Raw genomic sequence first — 17,004 nt, 5'->3', positions numbered from 1 at the left:
ACGTTAGTTAGAGGAAAATCATGGACGACGGGGAAACACCAGGTTTAGTGAACACCCCTGATTCCATGGAATCTGAGATATTGTTTGTTGAAAAACCAAAGCTTTTTGGTATTTTAGATGTTGACTTAGAAGATCTTACAACAATTCCAAAATTTACAGAACCAGAAACATTAAAAGCACTAGACATTCTTGGCTACATACCTAAAGATCTGACTGTTATTTCCCCTGATGAATATTCAAGTATTCCTGGTTCTGATGATATACGTGCTCGAGTAATGATAGAATTAAATAAAAGAAGGCTTGAAATGATTGAAAAAATCAAACAGCTACGTGAAGAAATCATAAGAAGGCAAAATGCTCGCTTACCATCCCCCGATGTCGAAGTTGAACCTTCTAATGTTAGTATTCCGCCAGCAAAGAAGAAAAGAAGAGGAGGTAAAAAGAAAAAGAAGTCGAAAGCTAATACAGAAGATCCTAATGAATCAAATCCAAAAGCTAAAAAAGGTAAAAAGCGAAAAGGAAGGAAATTTAAAAAGCCAAAGACTTTGTTACCTGTTGATGTGCATCGTGAGAGGAGAGATGAAGCACTTGAAGCAGAGAGAGTTAAACTTCTTAAGGATCTTGAAAAGAAAAATGCTGATATTGAAAGGAGACTCAAGAATGTTGAACAACAAAGAAGAGACAAAGCTCTTGAGATGAAGAAGAGAGTGGAAAGAGCGAGTAAAGCAGCAAGCTCTCTAAGATTGAAAGCAGATAAAGAAATAATGAATTCAAATAAGAAAACGATGAATAAACTTCAAGGTGCTGAGAAGAGAAGACAACAAATTCTAAAGGAAAGGCAAGATTTAATAAGGAAAAAATCGTTAGATATGAGGAAGAAATCAAAGGCAGTAGAATCTGAGGCAAGAAAACTTGCAAAAGAAAAAGAAAGTAAGCTTTTGGCTTTGATAAAGAAGCAAGAAGAAAGAAGGAAAAAACTTGAAGAAGATAAGAAAAAGAAATTAGCTGAAGTTCAACAAAGAAGGCATGCAGAAGTAATATCTCGCCTAAATTATGAAGCAAAGCATAACAAATAATTAATTAATGTTTGTATAAAAATAGTATTATATTTAATGTTTTAAGTAATATGCATTTTTTAAATAATAATTATTTAAAATCGTTTTGATTGTAGGATCTTTCGAAGTGCCAATAAAATGTATATATTCATTTTGTCATTCTCGTTTGTGTTTTTCAATTTTTTATTGCAATCCGTAAAATTTCATTAATATAACAAATGATTTCAAAAAAGTCGAAATATGTCATATGTACATTTCCAAATCACACTCCACTGCCAAACTTTAAATTTCCTATTTTTGTTGTTATATAATTATATTATACTTTTTATTTACAAAATATCCGCAATTACTTGGTACTAATACCATGGATAATAATCAGGAAATCCTTCAGATGGATCGACTTCTGGCCAAGTATTATTATGATCCAAATTATATAAAGCCACTTCAATTGCTCTCATGCACTCTTTGATATCAAAATTATTTGCTTGACTTCCCCAATGTAGTTTGTCAGTGCTAGCAAAAGTAATAGTTCTTATATCCATTGAGTTAATGAACCATGTAACAAATGTATCAAAAATATGCAAGAAAAGAACAACCATTGCTGTTCCTGGCTGCATAAATATGCATCGAAAAATTTGTGATCCAGTTATTGTAAAAACAAATTTAATTGGCGACCAAATGATGGCAGACTCTTGGAATGTTGGAATAGTGTCGGGTATTTGAGTCCAATTTATGTTGGGCCACATTTTTCTCGCTTCATTCATAATTTCTTCAATATTTGATATCTGCCGTACTTTTCCATCTCTATTTAGAAAAACATACTTTGTAGGAATAACATGTTCTAGATGGTATTTCTTTCTGACTTTTTCGGCAATGAAACTAGGAAGTGGCCCATAATGGGAAACATGTGGCCGAGGTTCTGCTGCAACAATAAGATGTTGCGCTGCAATCCATTCACCTTTGTTTATTATGGTATATCGATCTGGTGGAATGTCTAAGACGTCACAAATGTCCTTAATTATGTGAGGGAGTCCAAATATAATCAGCTGAGCTTTCTCTGAAAGATATTGTGGTACAGCTAACAACGGGCATATAGTATCACAGAATAAGTGTAGAATATTTTCTGTTAATGCATGGCCAAAGACCATTGCATAGTTGTATGAAGCAATAACGTTGCCTGATTCCGAATTTCGAATCCAATTTTTGGCAGTATCATAAGGTGGCCTAATAATATGTGTACCATTCGAAAACTCACCATTGAAAGTAGCATAGCAATTTCTGTAAACGTAAATCTTACAGTTTACTTCATTGTAAAAATCAGTATATCGCCAATTTCCCATTTTCGGATAATACTCATAGAAATTTTCGAACATCTGCGCATGTTCTCGATTTTTTGTAAAGAAAAATGCACGTCCTTCCTTCCTTTCTTGGAATCTGTACGTAAGGGGTATTATTTCGATAAGATTTTCTTTTGATTTTGTGTATGTTATCGGCCCATTATTGATTTGACTGACTGGAATAAAGGGATCTCCAGAAAAAATAACTCCCGAATGATAATTTGAGAAGTTCGATGCAAGAGAGCATGTCATTAATGCAAAAATTGCTATTATGAGTGAAAATGCAGCATCGAATATGATGGTAATATTCATTTATATAGAGTAGAACTTCTTACCCTGAAATTCTTTTAAGGGGGTAGGTTTGAATAGTTTACATTTTTAATAAAAAACTCACTATATCTCCACATCATTGAAATATTTTTTTAATTCTGAGAAGGGCTATTGACGTACCTGTGTCTAATTCATGAATTATATAAGTTTCATCATTTATGCTATTACACAGGTTGCTGACAGTTAGTTGAAAAAAAATTGCGTAAATCTACCATAACTTCTTTGATGTTGAGTCTTTATCTGTAATAACAGCAGATATCATGGTTTGGAAAGATTCTCCAGAATCATATTAGACTAAAATTTTGATATATGTTTAGATTAATCTAATGGATTTGAAGACGAAAATTAAAATTCTAGTGAAAAATGTTGTCCAACGAAGATCTAAACAATAAATTTCCGAATGTATAAGATAAATAGAATCGGTAGACTCCAAATATGAATGATATGATCTTTAATATATCAAGGCAAATCTAGGAAAAACTATGCGATATTTGAGCTACAAAATAGTTTGCAACACTAAATAGGCCAGAGTGGAGCAAAAATGTGTGCTTGGACTTTGAATAATTTCATGAGAAGCGTAATGCTTAGGCAATCTAGAAAGTCGCTCATGTTGATTGTATAAGCAAATTGCTTATGACCTACTGTCCACTCAGGAAAAACAAAATTTAGTGTCAGATTTACTCAATCTCTCAATATCCCTTGAGTGTCCACTAAGAGGCCAATTTAGACGTATCGTCGTAGAAATTTTTTTTGTTCGGAAATTTACAAAAAAATGAAAAAGGCGAAAGAAGCAATCATTCGCCCTCGGAGGAAGATATACGATTTAACTCAATTACCTATTTCATTTACCTATTCAGGAATGAGATTTACACGTTGTCCTTGCACGTATCAAAACAAAAGAAATCTGCGATTAATAGGATCAGTCTACTATCTAGAAGAAAAACCAATTATTTCAGGTGATCCTTGCGTAATCTATCTCCATGGAAATGCTAGTTCTCAATTAGAAGGAAGATTTTTAATTCCTAATTTATGTCCCCACGGGATTGCAGTCTTTTGTTTTGACTTTGCAGGCTGTGGCGAAAGTGATGGTGAATATATTTCGTTAGGATATTACGAATCATTTGATACAAAATTTTTAATAAACTTATTAACTGTTCAATTTGGCTTTTCAAAGTTTATACTATGGGGCAGATCGATGGGAGCTGCTACAGCACTACTCGTTCATCATCCAAGTGTTGTTGCTTGTATTTCGGACTCTGCTTACATTTCCGTTGAATCTATGGTTGAAACTATATCTAAGAAAACCGACATACCATTTCTATTTCGTCCATTTGCGTCATGGCTCTTGAAAGAATCCGTAGACAGCACAGCTTTCTTCGATTATCGAGAAATTAACGTTTTAGAATCTATCAAGAAAATCAAAGTTCCTGTTATCATTGGCCACGCAGAAAATGATCAGATAGTACCTTTCGAGCACAGCCAGTTGTTATACCAAGCTTGTCCAAATGTGATGAAATTGTTTATGAAACTTCCTGGTGGACATAATTCACCAAGACCAATCGAATGGATAAAACTTTGTGTCTCCTTTTGCATCGATCAGCTTGGAGTGAGACACGATGGCGAGCTAAGACTGTTTGAGTGCACTGACTTGCAAGATTTTGATGCCCACTTTGAGAAGTCATCGGATTTTATCTCCAAAAAGAAGAGAAAAGGAGGGAGCGAGGATGGAGATGATGGTGTTCGCTCAAAATCCAGAAGAAATTACTCAGATGATGAAATTTAATAGATTCAAAACTTTTGTTTGTTTGTAAAAAGATTATATTAGGGGAGGAAAAAAAGATTCTTTCTAACACACTAATTTTTTCATGTACTTTTCTCGGAAAATGTACCACTCTCATTTTTTAAAGGGTCTGGCTGTCAAAAATTTAATCAAAAGTTACCCTCTAAATTTCTGCCACTTTGCAAAGAATTGAAAGATTCTTTGGCATAAAACTAATTCCTTGAGAAAATTTGCATACGGTACAATAAAATAGTAAATAAATAATATTATACAATAAAAGGAGACCTACATGAAAATTTAGTAAATATGAATAATTTATTCAGAGATATTAAGTAATTTTCTTGACAATTTTTCGAATGAGTTCTTCAGAATCTCAGGATCTACAGCACATGTAACAAATGGTGTAACTTCAGCCCCTTCACCACGATTTTCTGCGAGGGCAAGGTATTGATTTTGAATATACTCAATAACTTCTTGTGAGTTGTTAATATCCCCAGTAAATCCTGGATAGGCCGATTTAAATGCATCTGGAGATGTTTTGATCTTCTTCTTAAGCTCATCTTCTTTGTTTAGGATCAGATAAACTGGTTTTGACTGGAAATACGGCTGATTGACAGTAGTTTTGAATAATTCGAGAGAGTCTGTAGTTCTGCGTTCTTCAGAGTTTTCAAACATGCATTGATCAAAATCAGATAAAGAAACAACAAAAATAATAGCTGTAACATTTTGGAAAACAGACTTCCATTTTGGACGCTCACATCTCTGTCCACCAACATCAACAAGTAAGACTTTTTGGCCATTTACGTCAAATTTGATATCATTAACACCAAGAGTGCGAATTCTTGAGAGAATCACATCTCTGTCATCAGGCATAAAATCAGAACTTGCAATCCTTGCGGCAGAATCAAGGAAATAAGCAGAATGATCCGATAAAGAACTTGAATGGATCTGATCGTATATAATCTTTGCGCTTGGTTCACTCCAGACTTTGGCAATTGCCTGAGCAACGTCTGGTGTAAGCTCTGTGTCTGAAATTTCGATATTTTGGAGTAAGTCGACTTCATTAGCACATGAAGAGCTCAGTTGGATCATTAAAGTTTGTGAGCTCTCAATAATTGTTTTGATATCTGCTATTAAGTTGATTCTGATAGCAGGAATTAAATTCATCTTTTCTTTCTTCGTCAAGCCGCCTGCATAAATATTACGTAATTGCCTCCAGTATGTGGATTTTCCTGATTCACCAGGACCTAAAATTAATATTTTTAGATCTTCTTTTTCAAACGTTGTATACTGAATTTTAAGATTTGAGGGAGTTGTATGTGATGAGTTTTGCTCGAGGGAAGCTTGAGTAGAATTTTGGGCTTGAGAAGCTGGTTTAGAGAAAAAAATTCCCATTCGGAAAATTTTTTAATTAATAAAAAGTGACTAATTCAAAAAGTGACAAATTTGCCAATTTGAATTATAACTTCTTCAAATCGATGTTTTACGCTGCTCCAATTATACTATCTCCCAACTAACGTTATCCAAGTCAACCATTTATTTCCTTCAGTATAAAGTTTCAGAATTAAAATCAATTGCCTAATATTATCTCTTCGTACTAAGTCCGAAAGCATTCAGAGATCTGAATATCCACGAATTCGGACAATACACAACAGAAGATCTAAATTCACACAGAGAAAATCATTTTCAGATTCAAGTCCCTTAACTCAGGCAAGGTACGTTTCAGAATTTCAATCCTTCTATAGTGAAATTTAAATTTTTTTCTTAGTTGCTTCGACGACTTGAACGAAATTAACCATGATGCGAACGGTTGTTGGAAAAAGAATTCGATTCAGAATAGAATACTTATGCAGAGCAATATATTTCTTGAAAATATATTCTCAAAGCTTTGTTAGTCCAGCAGTAGAGTATCCATGCTGATGATTGGGTTTACAGATTTGCCGAAAGACACGCAGATGAAATTTCAATTGAAAAATGTGGATATGTTGATGATGATCGTGCGGCCATAGATCCTGAGGCAATCAAAAAGTATATCAATGAAATAAAAGGAGCACTTGATATACTTATTGATTTAGCTCTATTAATAAATATGGATCAGACAGGTTTTCAGAGAAGACCAGAAAAAGGTAAGAAAAAAAATTGCTTTATCAACAAAAGGAGTAAAACAAAACCTTATTTCCGCGAATCCACTGAGACTCATCACATCTCTATTGTAACAGCAATTACAGCTGCTTGTACTTATCTTACGCCACTAGTTCTTTCAACTAGAAAGACTCTTGATCGTGATTCTGACAACACTTTTCTCAGTTCATTTTTCAAATTTTCAAAAACTCCAAAAGGTTATCAAACAGATCAAAGTATGGTGGATTGGTTAGATCTAAATGTAGTTAGTATACAAGTCTTGGGTACGGCGGCACTGCGTTCCACCTTACCCAATACTTGTGAATTTGACACTTTACAAAATCGTTAACGTATATTTTACAACGCAAACGCAAAAACTAACTTAACCTTAAATATTTACAAAACCGCCAACCACCTCACTTCACTACTGTAAAAAATAAACGTTCTCACTACCGTTCACACTAATGTTCTCATTTACAAAAGTATTGCCACTCTTCCCATTGCTTTGCTTCACACAACAATTCATATTCTTCACCATTGCTGCTGTCACTCCAATCGTCAGAGTCAAAGTCACTGTCAAAATAAATGTTACTAAGTTTTGATAGAGCTAATGAAACACGCTTACCGTTTGTATCGTATGCTTGTATATATCTCCCATTATGCTTGTTGTCGTAAACGCTCAAACTAACTTTACCCTTGCTCCCTCGTATCTGATAGAATGTATTTTCACGAGGAACGAAGAACAAATTCTTGAACTCATGACCGTTGTGGTCTCGTAAACGAAAAAGGGGATTTGACGGAGTCAAATCCCCGCTCACAAAAAGTGGACTTTACATGTCAAATTTTATATGCATGTAATGTCCACTTTTATGAGTTTTAGGAAGGAATTGGAAGCCATGAGTTACTGACATTGCATCAGTATCTCATAGCCTCCAATTCCTTCAAAAAATCGGAGAAACTTTGTCCGAATAGTTTAACATGATAACAAACATTCCCCGCTAAAAGATGTAAAATCTTATAAGAAATAATTGCAAAAGAATAACAAATTGCAACAAATTTTATATGAAACTGAACCTTATGAGGTAGTGATTCAAGATCACCGCCTCATAAGATTCAGTTTCAATCTCAAGTATCTCAAAAGTAAGGCTCTATTTTTGCCATGTAAAGTGTCACTTTTCTGTCAAACAGTTTTTATCGTTTTCGTTTACAACAGTAGTTTGTTATCTCAATAGTTTTCGTCATTTATATAAAAATAAAATAAAAAATAATTTTAAAAAATAAACTTAAAAATTTTATGAAAAATCAGCCATTACAACAGTCAGTCAGTCAGTCATTGACTGTTCTAAAATTACTGACAAAATAATTTTAAAGTTTACTCCTCTTCATTGACTTTTTCCAACTCTTCTAGCTTCTTCTTAAGTTCAGCAATGTTGTCTTCATGAAGTTTAATCTTCCTTAATATACCTTCTCTATCTAATGGTTGCTTTATCTTTCTAAACTGAACTCTACCATCCTTCATAGTATGAACGTAAAAACCTTCTGGAATCGCTCCTGATTTAATGTATTCTACCAAGAACTTTTGTTTCATTGCTTCAGTGACTTTAGTCGTCATTTTACTCTAAATAAAATGTTCAAATAAAATAAAACTAACGTTATTTTTTCAGTAAGGAAACGCAGGAGTTTTACGATTGATTTGAGGCCTGGGTTCAGGTATGAATGTTCGAGTCGGTTTTGGAGTTGACTTTTGAACAGGAGTTTGTACTTTCATAGGTTCAGGAGTCATTGAAGGTGTTGGTTTTGACGTTGGTTTTGGCGAAGGTGTCGGAGTTTGTTTAACTTCAGCTACTTCAGTATTATTTACAACATTTGCTTTGTTTCTTTTCAACATCATTACTGCTCCTGCTGTAGCTAGCAAACCTAGTGGGAGACCATATCTTATATAAGGACTTGACCAAATGCTATTTTTGACAGGAACTGGTGGAACACCTAACCTTGGTGAGACTGCTCTTTGCCATTGTGCAGCTCGTAAGAAATATTCAATAGGTGCTCCATAATCGTTTGGTAAAGTTTGTTTCACAGATGGTGAAGGTTCACGAGAGTTTGATGAAGAACTCATTTATAAGCTTTAAAAATAAACGTTCATCCTTTATTCCTCACTGTCGTCCGCAGCTAAGTTATAGTCATCTAATCTTATTATTGGGATTCCATTAGCACGCACCTGAATGGCAAAGCAACAATCCATCATAAATCCAATAAGTGGCTTTGGTACATTTTCAGTTGCTAGTTCAATAGGTCCTTTAACAGTCAATTTGTATGTTATTGGAGCAGTAGATGTTTGACCTTGCTGGAAGCAAAAGTCCACTTCTGTTGGAAAACCACATAAGAAATGTGTGTTGTCATAGCTATCCCATTTATGTTCCACACTACCATCATCCACCAATGACCTCATAACATCTTCATTAAATCCTATCATATCATTGTTTGTATTGCAAGCGTTCGCAACCATTTCATAAAATACAGGTCCATATGATTTTTCAGGTTCTGCAGGCATATTTCCATAAGCTCCCATGGAAAGCTGAAGATATTTAAACTTAGGGTTCTCAAAATTAACATAATAGTTGTCTTTCTTTCTAAATAGTGCCCAAATACTTTTAACATTAATAGGCGTATAAGCTGCTGTAAATGTTGCACTTGAACTATCTGTATTCTTTGAGAATGAACCGTCCATAGGAATCCAATCCATAACTTTAACAGGAAAACATAAAGCCTCGTTTGTATAATGTTCTACAAGTTCTGTATAAATGTTAGGGTCTAAAGAGAATGACTTTGGATGAATAAAACATTCATTAAAATCCATCTTTGTTCGAAATAGTTGCTGGGTTACAGTTGTAATAGTAACTGTTCCACTAGCTTCTACTGACTTCGTTATCATAGTGAATGGTTCATTCCATGGAACAAATTTATTTGTCGGTGGATTTGAATCTGAAGCAAATGCAACTTTAAGAGTTGGATTGAAAGCAATGATATCATTTACAGATATAGATGTGCATTGTAAGGCGTCGCTACTGAACTTTACTTTAAGCTGAATGTTTCCTGCAAAAGCTGGAATAAATCGAATAGCTTCTAATGGAAGGAATCTTCTAACAGGAATTCTTAAACGAAGCTTAAAATCAAATGATTTTCCTGCTGTAATTGGACCACTAACAATTTGTCCTGTTCTGCATGTTCCCGAATGACTCCATACATCTTCATGTCGAGTCTTTGAGAAAACATCTACTTTCTTTATTTGTTCGGTAGTTTGTGAGTTTGAAGTTATATATGCTTCTTCTCTTGCGTTGTCTTGAGAATATACGATACGACCATTTGCAAGGATTTGATATCCAGCAACTGCATAGAAAGCGTCATCGAAACCAATCCAAAATCCTGGTGGGTTTGTTTTATTGGAACCTGAACCAATTTCTTTATCTACAATAAATTGACCTTCCATCTTATACGTAATGAATGTATTGTAAAGGTCCAACATATTTTCACCAGGAGGTGAGAGATTGAATGTTACCCATGTGTTATCTTTAGCAGTTCCAGGTTGTGATGGAATCTTTGCGTCAGAATATTTTCTATTAGTGTCACCAATTTGAACTGCATTGTCTATGATATCGAAATATGAGCGAATCTGATGAATATGCTCTGCTGGAGTAAATTCGTTTAACTGTTCGTTCTGCATGTCTTTCCTTCGGATAAAAATATCTCTTTACTTCATTATTCTCACTCTTCTTCTTGGCATTCGTGGTGGAAGTTGTTTCTTAACATTTTCAATGAACTGTACATTCTCTTTTGTCTCGACTTCTTTCACTGGTAGGTCAGGGTTCTTTGACTCTGTTTGCTTTTCAATGAAATTCACGAACTTTGCAATAAGCTCTTGGTTCGTTATTGAAAGTACATCTGGCATCTTTTCTTCTGGTTCTATTGACTTTTCAGTTTGAACAGAAGGTTTTATATGGGCTTCGCCCTCGGTGCCATGCACCTTAATGTTGTCGCTCTCTGTATTCGCTAATGGAACCTTTCTTTTTCTTACATATATATTTACCATCTTTACTCTGACTTACATAATAGAAAGGATGTTGTATTCCTCTGGCGTCATTTAATATAATAGACTCTCGCTCTGATTTTGACAAGCTCATTTTACATTGGTTAAAGTTTAATTTAGTTTTTTATCTGCAGTCAAATGACTCAGACAATAGATGTTGAAGCATTGAAGAAAGAAATTCGCGAGCAAATTTTATCCGAACTGAAGGAACAAAAACAAGAACAAAAGCCAGAGAGACCAAAGAGAAAACTTAGTGAAAAACAACTTGTTGCATTAGCTGCTGGAAGACAGAAGAACCCACGTTTGCTGGCGAAGAAAGCTAGAGAAGAAGCTGAAGCAAAAGCTAAAGAAGCTGAAGCAAAGAAAGAGTAAATGGTTTATTTTTATCGGAACTAAATGTATAGACAAATACCTTTATCTGTTGCATTCAGTAGTGAAAACCCTGACGTCAAAATAAAGGGGAACAGAGTAACGTTTAAGTTTCCAACAGACTGGATTGTGAACATAAATGAAGAGAAGTACATTGGCATAACAAATATGTATATAACACGTGCTTTCAGAAAGGTTGACTTTATACTTCAAGTCGAGATAGAAAATGACGAACAGTCTTTAAGCGCCCAAAACATTCACATATACAAATACTTTAAAGACGATACAACATTGCAACAATGTATGATTTCATTTAATGAAATGTTCGAGAAAAGTTTAACATTGAAGTACAAACTTTACAGCCTTTACGTGAGTTTCTTGCACAACTGAAAGAAGAAGGTAGTCAGCCACAACTTATAGACTTTCATTATGAATTTAATGAAAATGAAGATGGAACTCATGACTGTCAGTTTGTTATATATTCACCATTCAATGAAGTAGCTAAAAAGAAAGAAAATCCATTACGTATAAGATTTCAAATCTCTAAACCAAGTGATGATTTCAAAAATGTTTTCAATTATGATGCAATGCTTCCGAGGAAAAATGATTTTTCCGAAATTAGATTTCCAGGTATTTGGGATAGAAAACAAGCAATATTATATTCAAACCTAAGTAAATGAGTTGAAAATGAGTTCATTGGTCATACAAGAAATTCACCATTACCAAATCCTAAATATTACAAACTAACTGGTTTCAATCGTGAGTTTTGGATAGACATGTACTCAACTCATGACCATAAAGCACCAGTGTTCTTGCCTCCAGATAGAAAAGATTGTTTATACATTGAAGCTCAACTCTTAAACTCTACCATAGCAATATTATAAAATCTGAGCTAGTTTTATTTTTTCTGAAAATTTTTATTTGAGTGAAAGGCATGGAAGGTGAAGACGTTTGGGAAACACATGTTGCAGACAATGACTATGAAATTAATACAGAATATCCACACAATATTAGGAAAAAATCTACAGGAAAAATTGTGAGTGAACATATAACAAAGAAAGGTTATGTCAAGTTATCTCTCAATGGTTCTGAAAAAGCAAAGCATAGACTAATAGCAGAACAATGGATTCCAAACCCAGATAACTTGCCTCAGATAGACCATCAAAACCAGATAAAAACCGACAACAGAGTTGAAAATTTGAGATGGGTAAATAATAGAACAAATGCTCAAAATAGGAAAAGTTATGCAGGAAATGACTTTACATACGTAGATGAAATATCTGAAGATGCTATTGAGGTTAAAAGATATGGAAAGCATGAGTTCGAAGATTTATTCTATGACCCTGAACAAGAACTCTTCTATTTCTTCAATGGTTTGAGGTATAGAGAGATGAATATCTTAGAAGATAAGAATACTAGTCAGTTATATATAATGGCTATAGATATTATGAATAGACGAACAAGAATATATTATAGTAAATTCCGAAGAGAATACAAAAATATATGACCTCATTATTTTTATCACGAATGACCTCATTGCTGACAAAAATAAATGACCTCAGAACTTCAACTTACGAATAAAGCTTGTTTTAGTCGTTATTGAGAAGTTAAACTTTTCAGCAAAGCAAGGACTAGAAGACTTACATAAGTCAAATCCAATCTCTTGACCGTCATAAAGTGCTTTGTAAAGTTTCATTAAACTGAACTCAGAGTCTTTGTCATATGTTCCAACAGGTATGTGAATGTTCTTATCTTCATTGTAATAGCATTGTATAGCTTCAGGAAACATTTCATTTGCTGTTAAAGCAAGGACGTCTTGTTTGACACCTTTGCAACGTGCATGGAATGCAACTTCATTTAAATCGTTAGTGAGTAAGTCTATGTAGGTCTTCTTTCCACAAAATATTGACTTGTATGCTAAACTTTGTTTTCCAGGTGTTATTTCTGCGAAGTCAGAATGAAATTGACCAAGGTTCTTTCCTATAAGTTCGCGACCGTATCTCTTCTTAAACTCTGCTGCGAGCTTTGGTATGTCTTCATTGAAAATATGCATGCTATCACAGTCCTGGTAAAATATTTGAAGGCCCATATCCTCAGCAGTGCAAAATACTTCATTCATGATACGTTTCGACATAGATAAGATATTAACACCAAGTGGACAGAAGTTAAAGTGTCTGCAAATGCTTTTCGTTAGCTTGAAAATAGTTTTATCCGAACCATCCAAACCTTCGAACTTCACTATATGGTTGTAGTTTCTGATGGCATATCTTATAACATCTTTGTCATCTACTATGGTTATTTTTGACTCAATAGGAGATAGAATAGTTTTGCCATAAATACTGTTCAGAATGAGCTTTATATTTTCTTGCAAAGGATTTCCTTCTTTCCTATACTTTAACCTTAACTCAAACAACTTTTTTACTTCATCTCTTATTCTAATATCTCTGTTTCCATCGTAATAGTATCCTTGCAACACTTCACATTTGACACCTTGAAGCAGATGTATATTCGAATGAAAACTTCAAAGCTATTGCATGGTTAGATAATGACGATTGCTTTAAGAAAATATTTAAATACAGTGACTCAACGATGTCAATAGATGACCTTCGTGGAATGTTACCATCGACGTTTACAGTAGAAGGTTCAGCAGGATTGCTTACAAGATTGTCAATTGGTGGTATTTGGTCTCGTGAAAACATTGTTATAAAATCCAGTATAAGTGAATTTGCTGAAGAGTCTATATTATGTCTTTCAAACTATATGTATTCGCCGCCGAAGCATTATAGTATAACAAACTTTGTCAGTAAGTTTAACATAAGACTTGTCGAACCTTCTTCAATGAAAGATGTTGTGCTACCTAAAGATGGAAAGGATGGACTCATTATTGAAATGATTTTAATTGCATATTAAATGAGCTTGTTTTTAAAGGTCATTCATGATGAAATAACTGTTGTAGAAGATGTTAGCAATTGTTCAGACATTTTGAAGCATATAGATGAGATAAGAAATAAGTTAGATAGACCGCAAAGCGGTGAGGGCGAAGCCCGTGAGAATGTTTATGTTTCATTGACTTTCTCCAGTAACGAGAACTTTTATGAGATAATATTGAAGAGAGATGATTTTAATATGGTGTAAATGGTAGCTTGGGCAGCTTTAGGCGCAATGGGAACAAAAGCATTAGCATTTGGAGCAAAAGCACTTGGAGCTTATGATGCAGTAAATAAAATGAGTGGAGGAAGGGTTTCGAAGACATTAGACGCAAATAAAGGAAAGATTGGAGACTGGGTTGCAAAGAAGTTAAGATTAAATAAAATAGGGCTCATAAATAAAGCATCCAATTTAGTTGCGACTGAGTCAGAAAATGCTTTAGGAAAGGACGATGAGTTTGCAAAACACGCAAAAGACTTTAATGACCAGATGAAAGGTGAAACAATGCATTTAAATAGAGTCGATGGAACTAAAGAAAATGTTTCTTCTCCACCAGCGGTTTATCCATACGGACCTTATGGAATGTATGGAAACCCTTATGAACGACCATTTGACCCATTGACTGGTGGAAGTAATTGGTATCATTACGGACGAAGAAGAAAGACAGTCAAGTTGGAGACAGATGTTAAGAAAGCAACTAAAAAGAAACCAAGGAAGAGAGTTATAAAGCAATGAATTCAACAGGATAGAAATGAGGTTAGAAATCGGGTTAGATCTAACCTTCTACCCTAAGTTTATTTTTGTGCTATGTTTTCATACGTGTGAGGGTGGTGATATAATTTATTTTTAAGTTTATTTTTTATTTTATTTTTATTTTATTTTTATATAAATGACAGAACAAAAGCAACTCATACAAATCGAAAAATATAACAAACATACATTTAAACATTTATTCTTCCTTCCTGAGTATAACATGTTCTTTACACTTCATCCTAGACCAGTTGACTATACATTGACTGTGTATAAAGATTGTCATGGTAGTTTTATAAAAACTTATGATGATGAAGGTAAGTTAACAAGACTATGCATTTCAAAACTTGAGAAACTTTATGACTTCAAGTATGACTACAATAGAGTTAACATTGACGATGAAGATATTGAAGAAAATTTATGAGAACGTTTATTTTTTCATTAGTGAGTTCGTTAGTGAGGTGAAATGGTTGGTGGTTTTGTAAATATTTAAGGTTAAGTTAGTTTTTGCGTTTGATTTGTAAAATATACGTTAATGGTTTTGTAAAGTGTCAAATTCACATATAATGGGTAAGGAGGCGCGCAGTGCCTCCGTACCCAACTAACCCATACTAACTACTAAAGGCTATGAGGCACTAATATATAATCAGTGCCTCATAGCCTTTAGTTTGTTATTAAAAACGAGAAAACTTGTTCGAAATGATAAACAATTTCGAACAAGTTTTCTCGTTTTAAGGAGGGAATTGTTCCTTATGATGCATACATTATAAATATATACATCATAAGGAACAATTCCCTCTAGATAGCTAGGAAACCCTAAATTAACTATTACTCTTGGAGATATTTTTTTATTGAGGTTAATACGTTTTTCTAAATAATTAAAATGTAAAATTTTGATTGTGAACTCATCTCTAATATTTTGGCTCATTAATATATTTGAATCATGATCTTTGAGAAGAGTTCTCAAAAGTATTCACAAAAGCTATTTTTCCTTGAAATTTAAAAATCCTGTTTATCATATATTACCGAATTCAATTCCCTACATATTTCAAAATATTCTATGAACATTTCAATTTTTGAAAAAAAACATATTTTTTCCAAATATATTTATTATCATATTTCTAATAATATTTCCTAAAGCGTCACTTTTTACTTCCTCGATGATTATTTCCCTCTCAAAAAAATTGATAGCTTACATTTTGACAGAACTTAATATGTAACAGAATTATGCAAAATATGACTAAATAATTATAAATTTCAAGTTAAATTTTAATTTTGATAAATAATTTAAATTTCAAAATATTAAGTTCAGTTCGACTATGTATGTAGTAATTCCTCAATAAAGTGCCAAAACCCTATTAAAATATATGAACATATTCAACATTTTAATGTTTTTATTTAAAAATTTGATGGAATATGAGCTTCAAACAATTATTATGTAAATAAAAATAATTAAATATATGTATTTATTCGTATTACAACCGTAGTAAGTCGATTCTTCCTTTCTTCTACTGAGTTTTGAATTTGATTTCGAATTGTAAAGAGATTCAAAGGGAAAATACTAGCGGATAAAAACTACCTCCATGAAAGGGTCATAAAAAAAAAGGTAGTGGGGCTTCCAGGGGCTGCGCCCCTTCTAGCCCTGAAGTTTTATTTGGAGGGCTTCCAGGCACTTCGTGCCCTCTAGCCCTGAAGATGTTTAGTATAAATGAAGTTTTTATTCGGAGGGCTTCCAGGAGCTTTTCACAAATTATATATGTTTTCATGTTTTGTCACTTTTCTGTCACTTTTCAGGAAAAAACATTTTTATTATTATATATAAATGAATTTTACAAAACCACCGTTACCGTTCTTTGGAAATAAGAGTAAATGTAAAGATATTCTATTGAGAGAACTTAAGAAACTACCGAATGGTCTAACATTTGTAGATTTGTTCGGTGGAAGTTTCTATATATCCCATTTGTGCCATACAATATTCCCAGACTCAAAGATTATATGCAATGACTTCGACAACTATATGGACCGTCTCAAACATATACCAGACACAAACAATATATTGAAAGAGTTAAAAGAAAAGATACCTATAGGTAAGATGGAACGTATACCATTAGATAACAAAAATATTGTGAGAGAGGTTTTGAAAAAAGCAGAATATATAGACTGGGATAGTATATCTGCTAGACTATTATATAGTGGTTCTATAAGAGTTCATGACATTGAAACACTTATGTCAAATGTTTTATATCTTAA

The 17,004-nt window shown here is 33.5% G+C and overlaps 15 protein-coding genes across 15 annotated transcripts, besides 5 other annotated features; 7 read left to right on the top strand and 8 right to left on the bottom strand.

Annotated features, from left to right (window-relative positions):
* Nucleotides 1–20: 20 nt before the first annotated feature.
* On the top strand, nt 21–1,076 carry TVAGG3_0626630 (uncharacterized protein; the record flags this gene model as incomplete). Its single annotated transcript, XM_001304277.1, has 1 exon — nt 21–1,076. One exon carries the CDS (start codon nt 21–23, stop codon nt 1,074–1,076), a length of 1,056 nt encoding a protein of 351 aa, XP_001304278.1.
* A 335-nt stretch (nt 1,077–1,411) lies between these two features.
* TVAGG3_0626620 (glycosyltransferase family) lies at nt 1,412–2,644 on the bottom strand (the record flags this gene model as incomplete). The annotated part of the gene is made up of 1 exon (XM_001304278.1): nt 1,412–2,644. One exon carries the CDS (start codon nt 2,642–2,644, stop codon nt 1,412–1,414), a length of 1,233 nt encoding a protein of 410 aa, XP_001304279.1.
* An 833-nt stretch (nt 2,645–3,477) lies between these two features.
* Nucleotides 3,478–4,568, top strand: TVAGG3_0626610 (palmitoyl-(protein) hydrolase protein; the record flags this gene model as incomplete). Its single annotated transcript, XM_001304279.1, has 1 exon — nt 3,495–4,505. One exon carries the CDS (start codon nt 3,495–3,497, stop codon nt 4,503–4,505), a length of 1,011 nt encoding a protein of 336 aa, XP_001304280.1.
* A 246-nt stretch (nt 4,569–4,814) lies between these two features.
* On the bottom strand, nt 4,815–5,897 carry TVAGG3_0626600 (phospholipase C-activating dopamine receptor signaling pathway; the record flags this gene model as incomplete). Its single annotated transcript, XM_001304280.2, has 1 exon — nt 4,818–5,897. The coding sequence occupies one exon, from the start codon at nt 5,895–5,897 to the stop codon at nt 4,818–4,820; it is 1,080 nt and encodes a 359-aa protein (XP_001304281.1).
* A 1,497-nt stretch (nt 5,898–7,394) lies between these two features.
* Nucleotides 7,395–7,835: a mobile genetic element.
* A 160-nt stretch (nt 7,836–7,995) lies between these two features.
* On the bottom strand, nt 7,996–8,235 carry TVAGG3_0626580 (uncharacterized protein; the record flags this gene model as incomplete). The annotated part of the gene is made up of 1 exon (XM_001304281.1): nt 7,996–8,235. One exon carries the CDS (start codon nt 8,233–8,235, stop codon nt 7,996–7,998), a length of 240 nt encoding a protein of 79 aa, XP_001304282.1.
* Nucleotides 8,236–8,283: 48 nt separating this feature from the next.
* Nucleotides 8,284–8,739, bottom strand: TVAGG3_0626570 (uncharacterized protein; the record flags this gene model as incomplete). The annotated part of the gene is made up of 1 exon (XM_001304282.1): nt 8,284–8,739. The coding sequence occupies one exon, from the start codon at nt 8,737–8,739 to the stop codon at nt 8,284–8,286; it is 456 nt and encodes a 151-aa protein (XP_001304283.1).
* Nucleotides 8,287–15,371: a mobile genetic element.
* Nucleotides 8,770–9,366, bottom strand: TVAGG3_0626560 (uncharacterized protein; the record flags this gene model as incomplete). The annotated part of the gene is made up of 1 exon (XM_051240593.1): nt 8,770–9,366. One exon carries the CDS (start codon nt 9,364–9,366, stop codon nt 8,770–8,772), a length of 597 nt encoding a protein of 198 aa, XP_051087180.1.
* On the bottom strand, nt 9,435–10,344 carry TVAGG3_0626550 (uncharacterized protein; the record flags this gene model as incomplete). The annotated part of the gene is made up of 1 exon (XM_051240592.1): nt 9,435–10,344. A coding segment is annotated over one exon (910 nt), but the record flags the coding sequence as incomplete, so codon positions are not given.
* On the bottom strand, nt 10,372–10,710 carry TVAGG3_0626540 (uncharacterized protein; the record flags this gene model as incomplete). The annotated part of the gene is made up of 1 exon (XM_001304283.1): nt 10,372–10,710. One exon carries the CDS (start codon nt 10,708–10,710, stop codon nt 10,372–10,374), a length of 339 nt encoding a protein of 112 aa, XP_001304284.1.
* Nucleotides 10,846–11,079, top strand: TVAGG3_0626530 (uncharacterized protein; the record flags this gene model as incomplete). The annotated part of the gene is made up of 1 exon (XM_001304284.1): nt 10,846–11,079. One exon carries the CDS (start codon nt 10,846–10,848, stop codon nt 11,077–11,079), a length of 234 nt encoding a protein of 77 aa, XP_001304285.1.
* On the top strand, nt 11,104–11,466 carry TVAGG3_0626520 (uncharacterized protein; the record flags this gene model as incomplete). Its single annotated transcript, XM_051240591.1, has 1 exon — nt 11,104–11,466. One exon carries the CDS (start codon nt 11,104–11,106, stop codon nt 11,464–11,466), a length of 363 nt encoding a protein of 120 aa, XP_051087178.1.
* Nucleotides 11,757–11,960, top strand: TVAGG3_0626510 (uncharacterized protein; the record flags this gene model as incomplete). Its single annotated transcript, XM_051240590.1, has 1 exon — nt 11,757–11,960. A coding segment is annotated over one exon (204 nt), but the record flags the coding sequence as incomplete, so codon positions are not given.
* TVAGG3_0626500 (HNH endonuclease family) lies at nt 12,011–12,583 on the top strand (the record flags this gene model as incomplete). Its single annotated transcript, XM_051240589.1, has 1 exon — nt 12,011–12,583. One exon carries the CDS (start codon nt 12,011–12,013, stop codon nt 12,581–12,583), a length of 573 nt encoding a protein of 190 aa, XP_051087176.1.
* TVAGG3_0626490 (organellar and viral DNA polymerase type B) lies at nt 12,635–13,195 on the bottom strand (the record flags this gene model as incomplete). The annotated part of the gene is made up of 1 exon (XM_001304285.1): nt 12,635–13,195. One exon carries the CDS (start codon nt 13,193–13,195, stop codon nt 12,635–12,637), a length of 561 nt encoding a protein of 186 aa, XP_001304286.1.
* On the top strand, nt 13,666–13,986 carry TVAGG3_0626480 (uncharacterized protein; the record flags this gene model as incomplete). The annotated part of the gene is made up of 1 exon (XM_001304286.1): nt 13,666–13,986. The coding sequence occupies one exon, from the start codon at nt 13,666–13,668 to the stop codon at nt 13,984–13,986; it is 321 nt and encodes a 106-aa protein (XP_001304287.1).
* Nucleotides 15,372–17,004: part of a mobile genetic element that runs on past the window's edge.
* Nucleotides 15,484–15,569: a mobile genetic element.
* Nucleotides 15,936–15,976: a mobile genetic element.

The sequence above is a fragment of the Trichomonas vaginalis genome, chromosome III (genome assembly GCF_026262505.1).
Source record: "Trichomonas vaginalis G3 chromosome III, whole genome shotgun sequence".
NCBI classification, from domain to species: Eukaryota; Parabasalia; order Trichomonadida; family Trichomonadidae; genus Trichomonas; species Trichomonas vaginalis.
The sequence above is the reverse complement of the archived record's forward strand: the minus strand, read 5'-3'. Positions and strand labels throughout refer to the sequence as shown.